This window comes from Aspergillus wentii (assembly GCF_001890725.1).
Source record: "Aspergillus wentii DTO 134E9 unplaced genomic scaffold ASPWEscaffold_9, whole genome shotgun sequence".
Lineage (NCBI taxonomy): Eukaryota > Fungi > Ascomycota > Eurotiomycetes > Eurotiales > Aspergillaceae > Aspergillus > Aspergillus wentii.
In genome coordinates this window covers 145,639-162,487 of record NW_024467840.1, presented here as the reverse complement: position 1 = coordinate 162,487, position 16,849 = coordinate 145,639, and the positions used below count along the sequence as shown (strand labels likewise).

At 46.9% G+C, this 16,849-nt stretch overlaps 10 protein-coding genes and 1 non-coding gene across 11 annotated transcripts; 8 read left to right on the top strand and 3 right to left on the bottom strand.

Moving 5' to 3' along the window:
* Positions 1–497: 497 nt before the first annotated feature.
* On the top strand, positions 498–2,519 carry ASPWEDRAFT_54814 (flavin monoamine oxidase family protein; the record flags this gene model as incomplete). The annotated part of the gene is made up of 1 exon (XM_040838107.1): positions 498–2,519. The coding sequence occupies one exon, from the start codon at positions 498–500 to the stop codon at positions 2,517–2,519; it is 2,022 nt and encodes a 673-aa protein (XP_040683799.1).
* Positions 2,520–2,627: 108 nt separating this feature from the next.
* ASPWEDRAFT_45699 (uncharacterized protein) lies at positions 2,628–3,597 on the bottom strand. Its single transcript, XM_040836600.1, has one exon. It carries the CDS (start codon positions 3,252–3,254, stop codon positions 2,736–2,738), a length of 519 nt encoding a protein of 172 aa, XP_040683798.1. The 5' UTR covers positions 3,255–3,597; the 3' UTR covers positions 2,628–2,735.
* Positions 3,598–4,543: 946 nt separating this feature from the next.
* ASPWEDRAFT_176799 (uncharacterized protein) lies at positions 4,544–4,987 on the bottom strand (the record flags this gene model as incomplete). The annotated part of the gene is made up of 4 exons (XM_040831554.1): positions 4,544–4,633; positions 4,693–4,711; positions 4,771–4,811; positions 4,859–4,987. 4 exons carry the CDS (start codon positions 4,985–4,987, stop codon positions 4,544–4,546), a joined length of 279 nt encoding a protein of 92 aa, XP_040683797.1.
* Positions 4,988–6,261: 1,274 nt separating this feature from the next.
* Positions 6,262–6,332, top strand: ASPWEDRAFT_t214. Its single transcript has one exon. It is a non-coding gene; the product is annotated as a tRNA-Gly (tRNA).
* Positions 6,333–6,787: 455 nt separating this feature from the next.
* ASPWEDRAFT_120396 (uncharacterized protein) lies at positions 6,788–8,092 on the top strand (the record flags this gene model as incomplete). Its single annotated transcript, XM_040828985.1, has 3 exons — positions 6,788–7,006; positions 7,051–7,634; positions 7,681–8,092. 3 exons carry the CDS (start codon positions 6,788–6,790, stop codon positions 8,090–8,092), a joined length of 1,215 nt encoding a protein of 404 aa, XP_040683796.1.
* A 315-nt stretch (positions 8,093–8,407) lies between these two features.
* Positions 8,408–9,715, top strand: ASPWEDRAFT_121258 (uncharacterized protein; the record flags this gene model as incomplete). Its single annotated transcript, XM_040829063.1, has 3 exons — positions 8,408–8,759; positions 8,806–9,427; positions 9,520–9,715. Coding segments are annotated over 3 exons (1,170 nt in total), but the record flags the coding sequence as incomplete, so codon positions are not given.
* Positions 9,716–11,605: 1,890 nt separating this feature from the next.
* ASPWEDRAFT_142312 (ankyrin repeat domain-containing protein) lies at positions 11,606–11,920 on the top strand (the record flags this gene model as incomplete). The annotated part of the gene is made up of 1 exon (XM_040829436.1): positions 11,606–11,920. A coding segment is annotated over exon 1 (306 nt), but the record flags the coding sequence as incomplete, so codon positions are not given.
* Positions 11,921–11,929: 9 nt separating this feature from the next.
* Positions 11,930–12,232, top strand: ASPWEDRAFT_76105 (ankyrin repeat domain-containing protein; the record flags this gene model as incomplete). Its single annotated transcript, XM_040839540.1, has 1 exon — positions 11,930–12,232. A coding segment is annotated over one exon (303 nt), but the record flags the coding sequence as incomplete, so codon positions are not given.
* A 93-nt stretch (positions 12,233–12,325) lies between these two features.
* On the top strand, positions 12,326–12,667 carry ASPWEDRAFT_83318 (ankyrin repeat domain-containing protein; the record flags this gene model as incomplete). The annotated part of the gene is made up of 1 exon (XM_040839568.1): positions 12,326–12,667. A coding segment is annotated over one exon (342 nt), but the record flags the coding sequence as incomplete, so codon positions are not given.
* Positions 12,668–13,997: 1,330 nt separating this feature from the next.
* On the bottom strand, positions 13,998–15,174 carry ASPWEDRAFT_187574 (uncharacterized protein; the record flags this gene model as incomplete). The annotated part of the gene is made up of 3 exons (XM_040832188.1): positions 13,998–14,737; positions 14,781–14,873; positions 14,934–15,174. 3 exons carry the CDS (start codon positions 15,172–15,174, stop codon positions 13,998–14,000), a joined length of 1,074 nt encoding a protein of 357 aa, XP_040683791.1.
* A 590-nt stretch (positions 15,175–15,764) lies between these two features.
* ASPWEDRAFT_164032 (putative urea hydro-lyase/cyanamide hydratase) lies at positions 15,765–16,761 on the top strand. The gene is made up of 2 exons (XM_040829870.1): positions 15,765–16,323; positions 16,372–16,761. The coding sequence occupies exons 1-2, from the start codon at positions 15,780–15,782 to the stop codon at positions 16,578–16,580; spliced, it is 753 nt and encodes a 250-aa protein (XP_040683790.1). The 5' UTR covers positions 15,765–15,779; the 3' UTR covers positions 16,581–16,761.
* The last annotated feature ends 88 nt before the right edge of the window (positions 16,762–16,849 follow it).

The following is a 16,849-nucleotide window of genomic DNA, read 5'->3' as shown; positions in this document are numbered from 1 at the left end:
GTATGTGGGGTTAATTGAATAGGGGGTTTTCTACGATCGATTGCAGTCATGATGACTACTGTTGAGATAACATCAACAAAGATAAGAACTGTCATGCCAAGCATATATTACCCTAGTTTCTTGGTGACTGATAAATAAGTCGCAGTAACCATTTGATAAGCTATATTCGGCCCGGTATCTCGTTATCTCTGACTCTATACTCACTCGACAAATCCCCGTCCAGCATTCTTCCTCCCCGCACATCGTCGGCAATATTTCCGATATCTCACGGAGAATATATGTCAAGATAAAGGCGCGGGGATATGACATCGCTTAGAGATACCCAATACATCACCCCACGCATGTCATTGAAGGGCGTACCTGATTATCAATCATTGTCTAGATTAGATTTGATGATAGTGAAGATATGGTCGTAAAGGCGGACTATAAAGTGTGCCTTGGGATGGCTTTGGAGATGTTTATTTCAGGATAACAGCATCGTTTTCATTGCCTCCAAGATGAGATCTCTCTTATTCGCATCAATCCTTTCCCTCAGCCATGCGGCTTCCCTTCAGAGCTCCCACAGTGTTGTTCGATTCCACGATCTGGACGTGACAGCCGACTCCCTCCACAACATCCACATTGAGTTTGCGGATAAGCAATTCCAAGGCCATGTGGAATTTGTATACGGTGATTGCAGCATTCAACATCCAACGGAGAGTCATCACACTATTACGTCCCATTTCGTCACTCGTGATGCTCATCCAGAACGACTGGTTTGGGTCACTCCTCCTGATGCACAAGGACTGCATTGTATTCATGCCTTCTCCAGTTCTATCCTTCTCGGTCGTTCATCGCCTATAACGGTCACTCCAGTCATGAAGAAGCGCGAGAGTATCGCAGATGTGGCGGATATGGAGGGTCCATGGTTCGACGGAATTGCATACATGAAGTCAAAGGCACAAGACAAAGCATTAGTCGCCAAGTCTAAAAACACCTCTGTTGCTATTCTGGGAGGTGGCATGTCCGGCCTTATGACCAGCCATCTACTGGAGTCTGTGGGTATTCATAACTGGCACATATATGAATCTTCCGGGCGAGTCGGAGGTAGAATCCGCACAAAGTACCTGAACAACACACGCCCTGATGAATACCAGTACCAGGAGATGGGACCGATGCGATTTCCCGTTAGCATCACATACGCCGACACCAACGAGACACTGCAGATCATGGACCATCGCATGGTCTTTCAGCTGGCCGGCGTGCTCAACAAGATGAACGCCGACAGACCGGATCTGCAGGTCAACTTCATTCCCTTCTACCAGCATGGGGACAACCTACCTGCAGACTCCGGGGGTGTTAGGCTTCCGAATGGCTTCATTCCCACTGTCGCGGATATCGCTGCCAACTCGTCGCTGTCATACACGGCAGCAGCGTCCAATGCATCGGCTGTCGCACAGGCAGAGGCAGCTTACAATAACTACACCACCATGGAAAATCGCGAGACAATCCGTCAGCTTGCAACCAACATGTACAAAATGCATCGATGGGCAGTCGACAACAACATGTTCCACTGGTCTGAAGCTGGATATCTCCGCTATGCACTCGGCGAGAATGCCAACATCTCCGACTATATCGCCGGAACAACCCCCACTCCCATCTGGGGCGACTTGTACGAGGACGTCTACTTTGCTGCTACGGAATGGAGGACCATCGATAAGGGACTCGAGTCGCTTCCTCGTGCCTTCTATCCCCATGTCGCGGACAGAACAACGCTGAACCGCACAGTCGACGGGCTTGTATACAACACCACATCCGGCAAAATCGGCGTCGCCTGGCGCAATCATCCCCTCGACATGACCCCTCAGACAAAAGAATACGACTACGCCGTCGTGGCAGTCCCATTCAGCAAAGTCAGACTCTGGGAAATGCCTCAATATTCATCCCTTCTCAGCCGCGCAATTTCCACCCTCAACTATGACCCCTCCTGCAAAATGGCTCTGCTCTACAAAACCCGCTTCTGGGAACATCTCGACCAGCCCATCTACGGTGGCTGTGGGTCCGTCGACGTAGCGGGCGTCGGCAGCGTCTGTTATCCATCGTTCAACATCAACGGCACCGGTCCAGGCGTGGTGCTGGCGTCATATGTCTCAGGCACACCTGCTCGCTCCACGGCCGCCCTGAGCGATGAGGAGCACGTCGCGCTGATCCAGCGCACAATGGTGCAAATACATGGTGAGATCGCAGCGGAGCAGTTCACGGGTATCTATGACCGCCAGTGTTGGGAGGTTGACCAGCACCAGGCTGGTGCGTGGGCGGATCCGCTTGTCGGTCAGCAGGAGTTGTATCTCCCTGCTTACTATCAGACTGAGTATAACACAATCTTCATTGGTGAGCATACCAGTTATACGCATGCGTGGATTTTCTCAGCTCTGGACTCGGCTGTACGTGGTACGACGCAATTGCTGTTGGATCTTGGTCTGGTTGATGAGGCCAAGGCTATTGTTGAGGAGTGGATGGGGAGATGGATTAAGCTGTAGTTAGATATATACTGTCTAGATTTCAATGTTCTACAATAGAATCAAAAAAGTATAAGGAGAAAGATTGACTTCGCATTGATCTATATCTATATTCTATAATCATAACTTGTTTTCATAAGGCGGTTCAGGAAATCAAAGCCAGCTTTGACTGTCTCCTGTGTTTTCGTTGTCATTTCTCAACTTGTTGCATGGAAGGTACCATAGAGAGCGAAAGGCTTAGCCCAAAGTGAAAGTGAAGGTGGCGTCCGACGAGCAGCTGTTGGTGTTGGTGTCATCGGGGTGCTGGTAGGAATCGGCACAGTTGGAGTCCCCAGCGGAGCAGGAAGCCGACTTGCAGCTGGAGTCGCTGGAGGTGACACCGAATCCGGACTTGACGAAGGCAGAGTCCGAGTCGAGGTTGATGGAGGACAGATCCCAGTAGATGTCTTCGCCCTTGAGGGAGTATTCGAATTGCAAGACACTGTCTTTGCTCTCGCTTGTGGACAACTTGATCGAGACGCTTTCGCCGTTCCAGGACTGGGAGTAGCCGTCGCCGCCGCTGGAGAGGGTCTGCATTTCGCCGTCGGCGGTGGGCCAGAGATAGACAGTCTGGCCGAGGTTGTTGACGATGTTGACGCCGCCGCCGCCGCTGGAGGAGCCGGAGGATCTGGCTGCGATTGGCGAGGTGTTGGTAGGGAGGGCAGATGCAGCGAGGGCAAAAGCGGCAGTGGCAGTGAGGAACTTGGTGAAGGCCATTGTGAAGTGAATGTTTGGTATGGATGGAACTCAAGTGACTGAATAGAAGTCAAGTGACTGAATAGAAGTCAAGTGATTGAATAGAACTCAAGTGATTGAATAGAACTCAAGTGATTGTATTCAAGTGATTGAATGAAGCAATTGATTCAAGTGAAAGTACGGTTGGCAAAGCCACCAGAAAGCAAAGAAAGCAAAGAAGAAAAAAAGAAGAGACAAGAGAGTGTTGTCAAGACTGATTGATCTGATTTGGATACATTCTCAACACTGCGAACCTGGGGCTCTTTATACCTGAGCTGCCGCCAGTAGAATCCCCAATGTTCCTGTGGCAAGACAGACAAACTCCGGTTGGAGCACGATAACCACAGGGACCATAGAGGTACCTGAAGCTTAATTGCACCAGTCCAGACACGCTGACATGATACAGAGGCGACGTTGGTCTCCGCGTGGAAATGCCCCACTCGTTCCCCGCGATTGGGCGATCGTCTTGGGGTCGACATGCGTCGCCCCAAGTGGGTCGCTTGGGGCTGGTCTAGACCGTGAAAAATCTAGTCTCAAACTTTGTATTTTGTGGCGACGAAAACTGATGGAAGAACTTCGGTCTGCTTCCACGAGCCTGTCTTGGCGTGGCGTGGCATGGATTGGCCACTGGGATCTGGGATTGAGTTTAGTTGAGGGTATGGCATCCGCAGCCCCGGATAGGCGGGGCTTAGGGCAGTTTAGTCTCGACCTTGTCTACCATGACATGCCCAGCATACGTACGTCTCAAAAATGGCTCTCTTGCATTGATGGTCTGAGACCAGTTTAGATTATGAATACAGACTAAGGGACTCGGGCTCATGGATATATTCGTAGGAAACGATTGGACATCGTTGTCGCTTTTTGATTTCTACTCGAATACCATGCTAAGATAGAATTTCCACACACTGCAATATACAATCAAATTTCCATATCCTGTAAGACAACCATGAGTGGGTGGAAATCAAAGTTTGAGGGACTTTCGCCCTCGGTAGTGCCTAGGTACCGAGAGTTTTTGCCACGGGGATTTGCCAATGACGGTGATTTGCCCCTGGATCGAAAATTCTAGTCTATTACCTGATCTAGAAGACGGTATAGTGCATCTGTTCTACATTATACCGCTCAATCGTAAGCCATAGATTCATCTTCAACTGCATAACACGTAAATAACATAGCAATCAGAGGTCATTGTTGAAATGTATTTCCATCCATCAAACTGAATACAAGAACGGAGCAATTGGCAAGGCCTTGGTCTTTTGGTATACTTAGTATACTCAGGCCTTTCCAGGGCAGTGCATGGAAATGTCGAAAGGGTTGGATGAGCCGCAGATAGTTCCATCTCCTGCTCCGCTCTGCTTGGTGCACTGTAGAGTCGTCAAAACACATTCAACTGCTTTAATAAAGTTACATGTGCAGGCCTTACACTTCCAGTTTCACATTTCCTAGACACAAATCTGATCAGTACCATATACGGTAGAAATTAGGTTAAGATAGCTCTTACCGGTCAGTTCCTGCAACTTTGCAAGAGGTTCCATTGCACTCCTATCTCTTGTTAGACCCGGTATAGAATAGATGTCTCTGTGTCTTACTCCACACTGAACCCAGCCACTTGGGCACTCGACTTGGGCACTTGCAGTACCAGTACCAACTTCCTCGGTAGGAAGGGCCATGACCATAGTGCTGGCCATGAGGGTGAAGAACAAAGTAGTGAACTGCATTTTGAGATTGAATATGAAGTTATTCTGAAAGTATGATTGAGATGATTGAGATGATTGAGATGATTGAGATGATTGAGATGATTGAGATGATTGAGATGATTGAGATGATTGAGATGATTGAGATGATTGAGATGATTGAGATGATTGAGATGATTGAGATGATTGTGTTGCTGGATAGAGAATCATTTTGAGATGGGATTCAGCACCCTTAAATACCTGAGTTCCAACCTGGGTTCTATACTAATATTGTCAACTGACATGGCGACTCTATCCCTAAATAATGATGGCAGGCCTGAATTATCTCATGTGCATCTATTTCTTCTTGGCCTTATGGGACTGGTTTCTGTTTAGACCGAACATTCATATCAGTTGTGTGTGAAGCAATGATCAGTGATAGGTTATTCATACAATATACCATGTAGGGCTGGTCATCGGATACGGAAATATGGTCAGAGATCATCGTAAGTTGTTCGTATATGTCGATCCATTCTATATATTTCCTAGTGTATGCATGTTTTATTCGTGGGAGATGTAATATCGCCACAAATCAAATAAGAAATAAACTATGTAGTACCCGAGCCTTGCATATGTATCTACTATTAATGTACCCACAGCCTCCATGCCTAGGCGCTATATAGAAAATGCGGGGCTATCCTATAGAAAATAGGCTTGGTTAATCTGCACATCATGTAATCAGCCTGCATATAAGGCTGGGCACGCATAACTTTCCCTTTCCTCGCCCACCCCTGAATCATTATTTCTATCAGATACTTCAATAGCGTGGCTGTATCTACTCAGGCTGCCAGTGCTACTCAATTTTATATGGCTGCACCGCTATCATTCTCGAAATGATCGACATAAGCAACCACCACAAATAAACCCTTTAAATGAGATGGCTGCCGGGCGCAACAAAGTATGGATAGTAAAATGGAGTATCCCAAAAAGAATCCAGGAACGAATACCTGGTATTAGAATCATCTGCCCATGAGCACAGACTTGCCATGACCATCATTGCATTTTCGTCAAATATCCTGGACAGGAAACTTGTCCGCATTGACGTATTCGGCAAAATGTCCCCTGAAGGTAAAAGCCTGCCGAATAAAGATGCAAGACTGCAGTCCATGAGTTTGGATTTGCAATTTACTAGAGAACAGAATCAGCTTCCTCATTATCCTGTGCTACATTATGGACGGTGTCAAGTCTGGCTTATATTAATATTAGCCTCACTGTAATTCCAACGAACCAATCAGATTACAATCTGGTTATCCGCCACAGCATCATTGGTCTAGTGGTAGAATTCATCGTTGCCATCGATGAGGCCCGTGTTCGATTCACGGATGATGCATTTTTTTTCTTTCTTTTTTTGTTGCTTCATTCAACTGATCAGCAATACGTAAATCGTAAACACATTTAGGTAGAGACGCTGTCTCTGGGTGCTCTTTTATACATAATTTCATAGCTCAGCGCGTTCCTATACCCCTCGGAAGGGGCGACAGAAACGCGGACTCCAATCGCGACAACTTGGATACAGGCATAACATTATTCCTGGTCATGTTTCATTCGGGAATAGGTATTAATCACTTCGCATGGCTGTTCATATGATAATATGAGGTTGGGGTGATGATAATTCAACGGATCAGATGAAGCTATTCAGATATTCTAATCCCCAACAACCGAGGATCATCGGGATTATAATATCACTTTTCACGATACAATTGATTATATTTACATTTATTGTGTTTATAAGAGTAATGGATCTTCCTTTTTCAAAGACTCGAAAACAATTCGACTGTGTACAAAATGTTCCCTCTCAAGTACACCATCGCCGTTCTCGTGGGGGTATATATTTTGATCGTCCGTTCTCTCCGTTACCGACGATGCAAGTCTATTCAATCAAAATTCAGTTCTCGTCCGCTGTCCAGCATGACAGCAAAAGAAGCACATGGCATATTCAGAGAATTACGAGAATTGGAATTTCCATACAGTCTGCATAATTCGATGGGCATTGCCCTGCTAAAGGTATGTCCTCCATACTTTATAGCAAAATATATTTAACGATATAGACTTCTGCAATTCCCACCATCGCAAAATTACTATCCGCAACAGGCCAACTGAGTGAAAAGAATGCCTCGAAACGCGGGGCGGATACGGAAATCATCCTGATGGAAGCCCATGATCGCGAACCTGGATCAGACAGCCATCTCAACGCCATCGCACGGATGAACTATCTCCATGCTCGATATCGCAAAGCAGGAAAGATTCTCGATGAGGATATGCTCCACACCCTTGGCTCACCGGTGGTGGAGATAATCCGCGCAGTGAATGATAATGAATGGCGAACTCTTTCAGAAGTCGAGATTTGCGCCGTTGGTGTTTTCCATAAATGTCTCGGAGAAGCGATGGAGATACCATTTACTCTTCTTCCCTCGAGTAAGACTGGCTGGAAAGATGGAGCACACTTTGCGCGTGAATTGTACGACTGGACTTTGGAGTATGAACATGCCGTTGCCAATCCGACGCATTCGACTGTCACTCTGGGAAGGCGATTCCTGGATATTCCCATGTTCAATGTCCCTACATTTCTACGGCCAGTGGCTGAGGGCATCGTTGGGACTAAACTGGATAGACATATGAGAGTTTCCATGGGGTTTGTCGACCATATTCTACTAAGAGGGCAGAACTAACTAATACAGATTCCCCGATCCAGGATATGCAATCCAAGGATTGGCGATGACAATCAAAATCATCCGCCCATTTATCCTTCGCCATTTCAGTGTGCCCAGACCAGAGTTTATGGCCGTCCATGCCCTTAATGAATCGCCAGATCCAGTGTCAGGCATGTATACAATCAACTTCTACACGGCCCATCCATGGTATGTGAAGCCAACTGCCAAGCATCGATGGGGTTTGAGATCGTGGTTTATACGACTCTTTGGAAGTGGAATCGTTCCTGGGACTAGCTCTGGCTTGTATCGTGAGTCTGGATATGACCTGAAGAGTATTGGGCCTGCTGCTCAGGAGAAGAAGGGTGCGGCTGAGATGGAGGAGACCGTGGAGAGGCTGAGAAAGGGAAACTATGCTTCTGCGTGCCCGTTTGCTGTTTAAGATCTCACAGTATGATTCTGACGGATGAGAGAGTAGTTTCGATTTAGTACATGGAGTTGCTATGGACCCAGAGTCCGAACTTGACAGGGATGTGGAAGGTTGATCATCTGCACTATTCCCAACTTGTAGATAGCATGAACATGGATAGCCACAGCCAGAAAAAGTAAACATCGAGTGAGACAAGGCTGTGCGGCTGAGCTTCCCCGCCCAGTTTGCCGTGTATCTCAACTCTTCCTCTCCTCTATTAGCTAACCCAAATCCAGTGATTTCACCATTTTTAACTGTTGAACCTACAAAGGAATAGGGGCAAAGGCCATGGAGCCTAGGAAGCTCACTCATGATGCGTACTCCGTCGGTTGGGTATGCGTCCGCGACTGCGAGGTGGACGCCGCTAGAGCCTTGTTGGACGAGGAAGATGAACCACTTGACGGCGTCAACGACGACAACAGCTATCTAGTTGGCCGAATTGGAAAACATAATGTGGTAATTGCCTTTCCTGCTTCGAGTGGGTCGCATTCGACGATACAAACAGTGACGAACATGATCCGCACTTTCCCAAAAATTCGATTTGGACTGATGGTTGGCGTGGGAGGGGGAGTACCTAATTATCCTCGAATTGATATTCGACTGGGAGATGTAGTTGTCAGTGAACCTGGTGGAACACATGGTGAGTATTACTCTTCATTGATAAGTCAAATACTAACGACGAATAGGGGGCGTCCTACAATACGACAAGGGCAAATGGCTGGAGGGACAGTTTGAAATCACATCACACCTGAATCGACCACCTTCAGTATTGCAAAAAGCAATCAAGCGTTTGCGAGCTGATCATCGATTCAGAAAGGGGAAGATGCAATCATACATTGAGGAAATTATCCAGAAACTCGGCGAACTGCTTGGTTCAGAAGACCCGTTCTTTCCAGGGGTAGACCGAGATATACTATTCCTGGCAGATTATCACCATGTCGGAGGAGAGGAATGCACAGACTGCGATAAACTCCAAGTGGTACAGCGTAAATCCCGCACTCAACCTCTCATCCATCACGGTCTCATCGCGTCTGGGGATATCGAAATGCGATCTGCCAAACGTCGAGATGAGCTACGAGATGCGCACAAGATCCTATGCTTTGAGATGGAAGCAGCTGGCCTGATGAATCACTTTCCATGTCTTGTTATTCGTGGAATTTCCAATTACTCCGACAGTCATATGAATGAGCAATGGCAGCCATATGCCGCCGTTGTTGCAGCTGCATATGCCAAAGACCTCCTCCGAATAGTCAATGCAGAGGAGATCAGCAATACTGAACTGGCTGCCAGCACCTTTGAAAATAGTATGTTATGAGACCCCCGACTTGAAGGTGCACTAACAATGATGCAGTTGGGCATACTTTGTGCGAAGTAGACAAACGTATAACCAAAATGGACAGCATACTTGACGATGGCCACAAAATGAAGATCCTCAACTGGCTGACTCCGTCTAGCCATGGAACCCACCAAAGTAATTTCTTCAGGAAAGCCCAAAAGGGAACCGGCACATGGCTATTAGAATCGGATAAATTCCAGCAATGGCTTCATCAAACAAAGGGCATTCTGTTCTGCCAAGGTATCCCCGGGGCAGGCAAGACAATCATGACATCCATCGTTATCAACCATCTCAACAAGATATTCAAAGACAGTCCAGGAATTGGCATTGCTTATATATATTGCGACTTCCTAAAACGCTCAACTCAAACACGAACAAGCCTCTTTTCAAGTCTACTCAAGCAGTTGTCTTTACAGCATCAGAACTTCCCCAATTCACTGCTGGACCTATACATGCTCCATGGCAGAAAGCAAACCAACCCTTCGTTTGATGAACTTTTTGAATCGCTAGAAGTCGTATGTAACGATTTCGAAAGAACCATTATCATCATCGATGCTCTTGATGAGATTCAAGATCCCAGCGGAGCTTACGGATCGGCGAACAGATTCTTGTCCGAGGTCTTTCGATTACAAGAGCGAACAAATACCAGCCTTTTTGCCACATCGCGTTTCGGTGCTGATATTGAAGGACTATTCAATAAAAAGGGATGCACTATGCTCGAGATTCGTGCCAGTGACGATGACATACGGAATTACCTCGAAGAGCACATATCGGAGCTCCCGTCACTCCGTTCGGACAGTACTGATCTGGCAAGTCGAATAAAGGACACCATTTCCGGAGCTGCGGGTGGAATGTGAGTAACATACCATTTCGGTTCGAAACATACAAGTCTAATAACTTCCAGGTTTCTTGTCGCATGGCTTTACCTTCATTCCTTTAAAGACAAAACCACAATTGGACAAGCCAGGATTGCACTGGAAAAGCCCCCCAGTGGATCCAACCTATATGACAGAATGTATGGTGATGCAATGGAAAGAATTCAGTGCAAAATGGATGGCCTGAAGGACCTTGCCATGCGTGTTCTTCTGTGGGTCTTCCTTGCCACACAACCGGTTACTGTTCTTGAGCTTCAGCACGCTCTTGCTCTGGCTGGAGATCGTGATGCATCTGTATTCAATCATGAACATATGACAGATGCCGAATTAATCACATCAATGTGCTCTGGCTTGGTGACTGTTGATTGCAACAGCCAGATTGTCCGGCTTGTTCATTATACAACACACGAATACTTTGATCGAAACTGGACTACTTGGTTCCCCAATGGTCACTCTGATATCGCAAGTACCTGTATTGCATATCTTTCATTGGATGTTTTCGAGACATCTTCCCATTCAAAAGAAGAGCTTGATGATCGTTTGCAATTATATCCACTCTATAGCTATTCTGCAAAGAACTGGGGTGTTCATGCCCGCAGACAGTCTGTTGCGGAAGCACTAGTGATGAGGCTATTGGGAAATGAAAATAAAGTCCACTCTTCAGCTCAGGTCCTGCAGATTCAATGTCATTGCAAATTTCGCTCCGTAATTTGCGCCTGTGATTTCCATGCGAAGTGCGAGATAAAACCATCTGCACTGCATTTGGCTGTCTACTTTGGGCTTGAAGGAATATTCCAGATATTATTGCTCAACAATGGCCATGCCATGGACGCCCGAGACTCCCATGGTAGAACCGCACTTTCATGGGCCGCAGAGCATGGTCATGAGGGTCTGGTTAGATGTCTTCTGGAGAGCGGTGCTGATGCAACTTTGAAAGACATCTATGGCCACACTGCATTCGCCAGGGCAGCGAAGAGTGGGCACTATGCCATTGCAAAGATTCTCGCTAATAGCTCTGGTATTGATTCTAATGATATCTCTCTACAACTGGCCTTCTTACGGGCAGCATGCCATGGCTTCCTGTCAGTTGTGCAACTTTTTCTGGGCAGAGGATTTGATCCTCGCTTCAACGACCCAGAGTTCGGTCGAACTCCACTATCACAGGCAGCTGAATATGGCCAAACGGATATTGTCAGGTTATTTCTTGACATTGATATTGATCCCAATTCCGAGGATGTCAATGGGGGAAATTCAACTCAAGACAACACTGGGAAAACGCCCCTTATGTGGGCAGCAATGAATGACCGGTTATCGATCGCTCAATTACTACTTGAAAAAGGTGCGGATCCAAGCAAGCAGGAAAAAGACGGTCAAGGAGCCTTGTACTTTGCGATTACAAAGGGGCATATCCAGATTGTCATGTCACTCCTCGATCACGGAGTGGACATTCACGCCAAAAGTATAGAGGGACATAGTGCACTTCATGAAGCGGCAATGAACAATCACTCTGAGATTGTTGCTCTACTTCTCAATCGTGGATGCGACGCAAACGCAAGAGATCTAAAAGGCAACACTGCATTACATCACGCAGGATCCCATGGAAATAGAAAAATGGCACTGAGTCTCCTTGACCATGGCGCCGATATCAACGCTAGGGCTATATGGCAAAACACCGCAATTCATAACGCGATCACCTATGAGGGATCGCCTGGTCCCCTCCAGTTTGTCAGGTTACTTTTGAGTCGTGGGTTTGATGTTAGCAGCAGGGATATATTTGGACTAACTGTACTCCATTCTGCCGCGTCGAATGGGTGGCTGGAGACCGTGGAGCTCCTGCTCAGCCATGGGATTGACATCAACGCGAAAGGCGAGAAAGGGAATACTGCATTGCATTTTGCAATAACAAACGGTCATCTCGAAATCGCTAAGCTGCTTATTGAGCAAGACATTGATGTTAACGTGACGGACGAGAAAGGGACTACCGCGTTGCACTTTGCAGTATCAAACGGTCATCTTGAAATCGTCAACCTGCTTCTTGAGAAAGACATTAATGTTAACATAACGCGCAAAAACGGCAATACCGCGTGCCATATTGCTGCAAAAAATGGCCGTAATGATTTTGTGGAACTCCTTCTTAACCGTGGGTTGAACACTCAGGCCAGAAATCTATCCGGTCAGACCATACTTCATTTGGCTATCCAGGGTAGCTGCGATGTTGCAATTATCAAATTGCTTCTCGATCGGGGAGTTGATCTCCAGGCAAGGGATACATTTGGCTTAAATCCTTTAGAAACTGCATTGGCGGCGGAACATCTAGAGGCTATAGAGCTGCTTCTGAGACAGGATATCTCAGATGAAGACGCTTGGCCCGCATTGTATATTGCAGCAGACCATGAACACACAGTGGCGGTGCAGCAGCTTCTTGCAAGAGTGAAGCCAAACTCACAGAACTACGAACGGGCCCTTCAATACGCCGTTTACGCTATCACAAAAGATATCTTTTTTCTTGTTCTCGAGGGAGCTGTTCGCATGAGCCTCGAGCCTGAATACTATGAAAGAGCTTTGCAACTTGCATGCAGAAAAGGTGATGTTACCGCTGTTGAGAATCTTCTCCACGCAGGGGCAGATCCGCATCAGATTGATCCATATGGCTGGTCGCCCATATTTTGTGCCGCAATCTTCAGGCGGAAAGCTGTCATGGAAAAGCTGCTACAAGGCGAAGATATTCGGGGCTTGACTTTTAAACAGAGTATACTTACACCCACGTCGTTGAGTAAGACAGACAAGTCGTCTCTTTTGGAGGTGGATGAGGATGGATTCATGCTTCGATATTCTGGTAAGTGGTACTCCAAGTAGGAATTCAATTGCTCAGATTCTATAGACACGCAGAGTGAGCGATATCCCAACGTAGCATCAATCCGGGCAAATCGACCAATTCCGGTCGGGGTCTCTGACTTCTACTTTGAGATGGAAATACTGGATATGGGCGTAGAGGGGTAACCTATCCACCCAGCATAGTATCAGATCATACCTAATGTCTATATGCTAGTGAGATGGCTTTAGGTTTTTGTCGCGGATACAGTCCTCATGCCATCAATACACTCCCAGGATGGGAATACGCATCCTGGGGCTACCACGCAGACAGCGGCAAGTTCTATTGTTTCTCGTCTTCCCTCGAGATAGCCGAGCTTGAACCGTACGGGGTTGGGGATGTGGTTGGATGTTACATCACGTCGCGACTTGAAATTGGCTTTACCAAAAATGGGACAGTACTCGGTGAGTCTTCATTTATTTCTATCATATAGATATTAACCAACGGGTCCTTCAGGGGTGGTAGATGTGTGCTCTACGGGTATCTTTTATCCTGTCATAGGTATGAAAAGTCGCTGTGCTTGTGTTCGTGTGAACTTCGGACAGGACAAGTTTCGATATGATACCTTGACCTGGAACTCTGATGACAATAAATGATATCGCCATATCTCCAATGCTAGAATCTAGTTTTCAAAGACCACCCCAAACAGACACCCCGCAAGATAGCAAAAGAAACAATAGCCGCAAAGTAAAGCAGACCTCCGAAGATAATCAACCCACCATATTTCCCTCCATCCCGCTGCTGAATGGCACCGGCAATAGGGATCCCAATCAAAGTACCAATACTAACAATTGTCTATGAAGTCCCGATTCTCTTGCCGTAGTCTTGTGTCTCGTAGACGTGCGAGATACACACCGGAGCAAGACTGATGGATGCTCCACTCCAGAATCCAAACATGACAGCGTAGCAGATAATCGCAGCCAGGCTATCCGGTGAGATCATGTCCGCCGTTAACCAGATCGCCAATGTCAAAGCAAAACACATAAAAAGCGTGAGTGTCATGATATTGAACCGTCCGAACCGATCAGACAGCAAACCGGGAAGAAATCGACCGGGAATAGCACCGAGGTTCAGGAAGACGATGATAGCATATGACATCGTCTCGCTCATGCCGACGTGAACAGCGTATGATGCGATGTATGTGATGGGAATGAAGATGGCGAATTCAGTCAGGAAGACAGCAACAGTAGCGGATGCATACTTGATATCCCCCAAAGCCGTGAAATCAATCGATGCACTTCTGGTTTTATTTGGCGGGAGTCTTGTCTTGAGAAGCATACATGCCATCGATAGCAATACTACACAGAGGAGAGCGATGATCCGAATCGACCAATCAAACCCAATCCTCGGCGCTGCGAAGAGAATTATAACCGGGATTATTACTCCCCCAACCCCGCCAGCTGTGCAGGCGAGACCGGTTGCATATCCACGACGTATATTGAACCAATGACCGACTACGGCGACGGTGGGCGTGAAGAGGGTACAGGCTGATAGACCGCCAAGGACACTGAACGAGAGGAAGATCTGATAGTATTCTATGACGCGTTAGACTGCTCAAATAAGGATAGATATACCAACCGTGGCTGAAGCTGAAGCAGATGAGGGAGATGACCATCCCAATCGATCCGGGAAGGATGACATATTCCGGTCCGTATGTATCGAGAATAGGACCTAGATAGGCCAGTGGCCGTTAGACGTCTCTTTTATATTGCATGAACTACAGCAGCTCACCAAACTGTGCTCCCCCAAGAAAAAGGAAGAAGCCATAAGCACCGAAGATCCAGCCGACCTCTGATTCTGAGTAGTCCTTCAGCTGGTGCGTGCTAATCCAGGCTTGCAGAACACCGAGGCTATTCAGCAAGCCCATGGAGGGAATCATGGCACACCATGCTCCGAATACAACGGACCATGCTCGGAGCCCGCCTTCCGGGTGTACTGCGCTTGATACATTTCCTATACTGTTGTTTGGCATTGTCTGTGTCGTAGGATTGTTGGTAAGGGACCAGGTGAAGGATCTTTGGAGAAAAGTCGTCAAATGAGACAGGTTTGGGGTCTAATGTATTGGCATTCTGGCGGTACTTTCTCTTAAGCACAGAATTCACTCGGAGCGTACTACTGCCTAGCCGGGTGATGTGATATTCGTGTTCGAAAGGGAAATATAACCCATTCTTGATCTGTGGATGTGTATTTCAAGGGGGAATTATATGCTGTGGGCGTTCATACAAATCTAGCCTTTTTGATTGGTGGACTATGGCATTAAGCATGAATGAGTGGATCGGATTCAAGAATTCTTTTATGTGATAGGCTGGATGGCTGTCTCTTTTAGGAAGTTGAGGGGAGTGGGGCAAATCTCCCCTTCTGGAATTATTTCTTGTTCAATCGACAGTTTATTAATCATTTCTATCGTATGTTCTTGATCAATAAAAGCCACGCCCTTGATGCTGTTTGGTGGGCCACTGGAGTTGTACAGCTGCGGTGATGTAACCACGGAAAGATCCGGTTTCCATGACGTCCTTATAAACCGTCCCCCTCTTCATTCTTCATCTCTCATTCCACATCCAAGTACAATAGCACATCATGGCCAGCACCATCGATCCAGTCCGCGAATATGGCCTCACGGCCGTTTTATCATCCGCCGAGCAGCTTTTCGAACAAGCTGGACTGAAGAATAAGGCAACACCATCCGCCATTCCAGTTTCCGCTACACCCGTTCCTGATACGCCTCTCGCACGCCGCATCCAAGCATATGCTCGCGATCACCTTCCTGCGCCTACCTTCAACCATAGCATGCGCGTCTACCATTACGGACTGGCGATCAAGAAGTACCTATTCCCTAACTGGTCATTCTCCGACGAAACTTGGTTTTTGACTTGCATGCTGCATGATATCGGATCTACCCCGGACAATCTCAGAGCTACTCGTCTCAGTTTCGAGTTTTATGGCGGCTTCCTAGCTCTTGATGTTCTTCAGCGAGATCCTGATCATCCTGCCGGCACTGCGGGCGTGTCTCCCCAGGCTCAGGCGGAGAGCGTCGCTGAAGCCATCATTCGTCATCAGGATGAATGCAAGGTTGGAAATATTAGTGAAATAGGCCAGCTGATTCAACTGGCGACTTTGTTCGGTTTGTCTCTCCTTTTTATATCATAATGTCAATACTAACATACTATAGATAACACCGGAAGATTCTCAGAGCTGGTCCATCCAGATACCTCACGCGATGTGATTAAGAATCACCCTCGCCTCAATTGGAGTGGATGTTTCGCGTCCACTGTCCGTGAGGAAAATACCCTCAAGCCATGGGCGCATACCACTACGCTTGGCGATTTCGCTTCCAAAATTGAGGGGAATCCATTGGCTGCTGAGTGGGAACGGGAGTAGATATTTAGCCAGGGTCATTATATCCTACATCAGACTGATTCATCTATTTCTAATCTGGATACAACCAATGGAGACGTTAAATAATATTCCGACTCTGCCATTCTACATGAAGTAGAATCTTTAGCATTTAATAATCTAGATAAATATATATAAGAGAATTGACTTACCACTTTGTGCCGAGGGGCTATCATGTAGTTCTAATTGTTGAATTGGCGAATGAATAGACATAGCCCACAATAAAGTCTAGTAATGGACCATGTCCACTAATC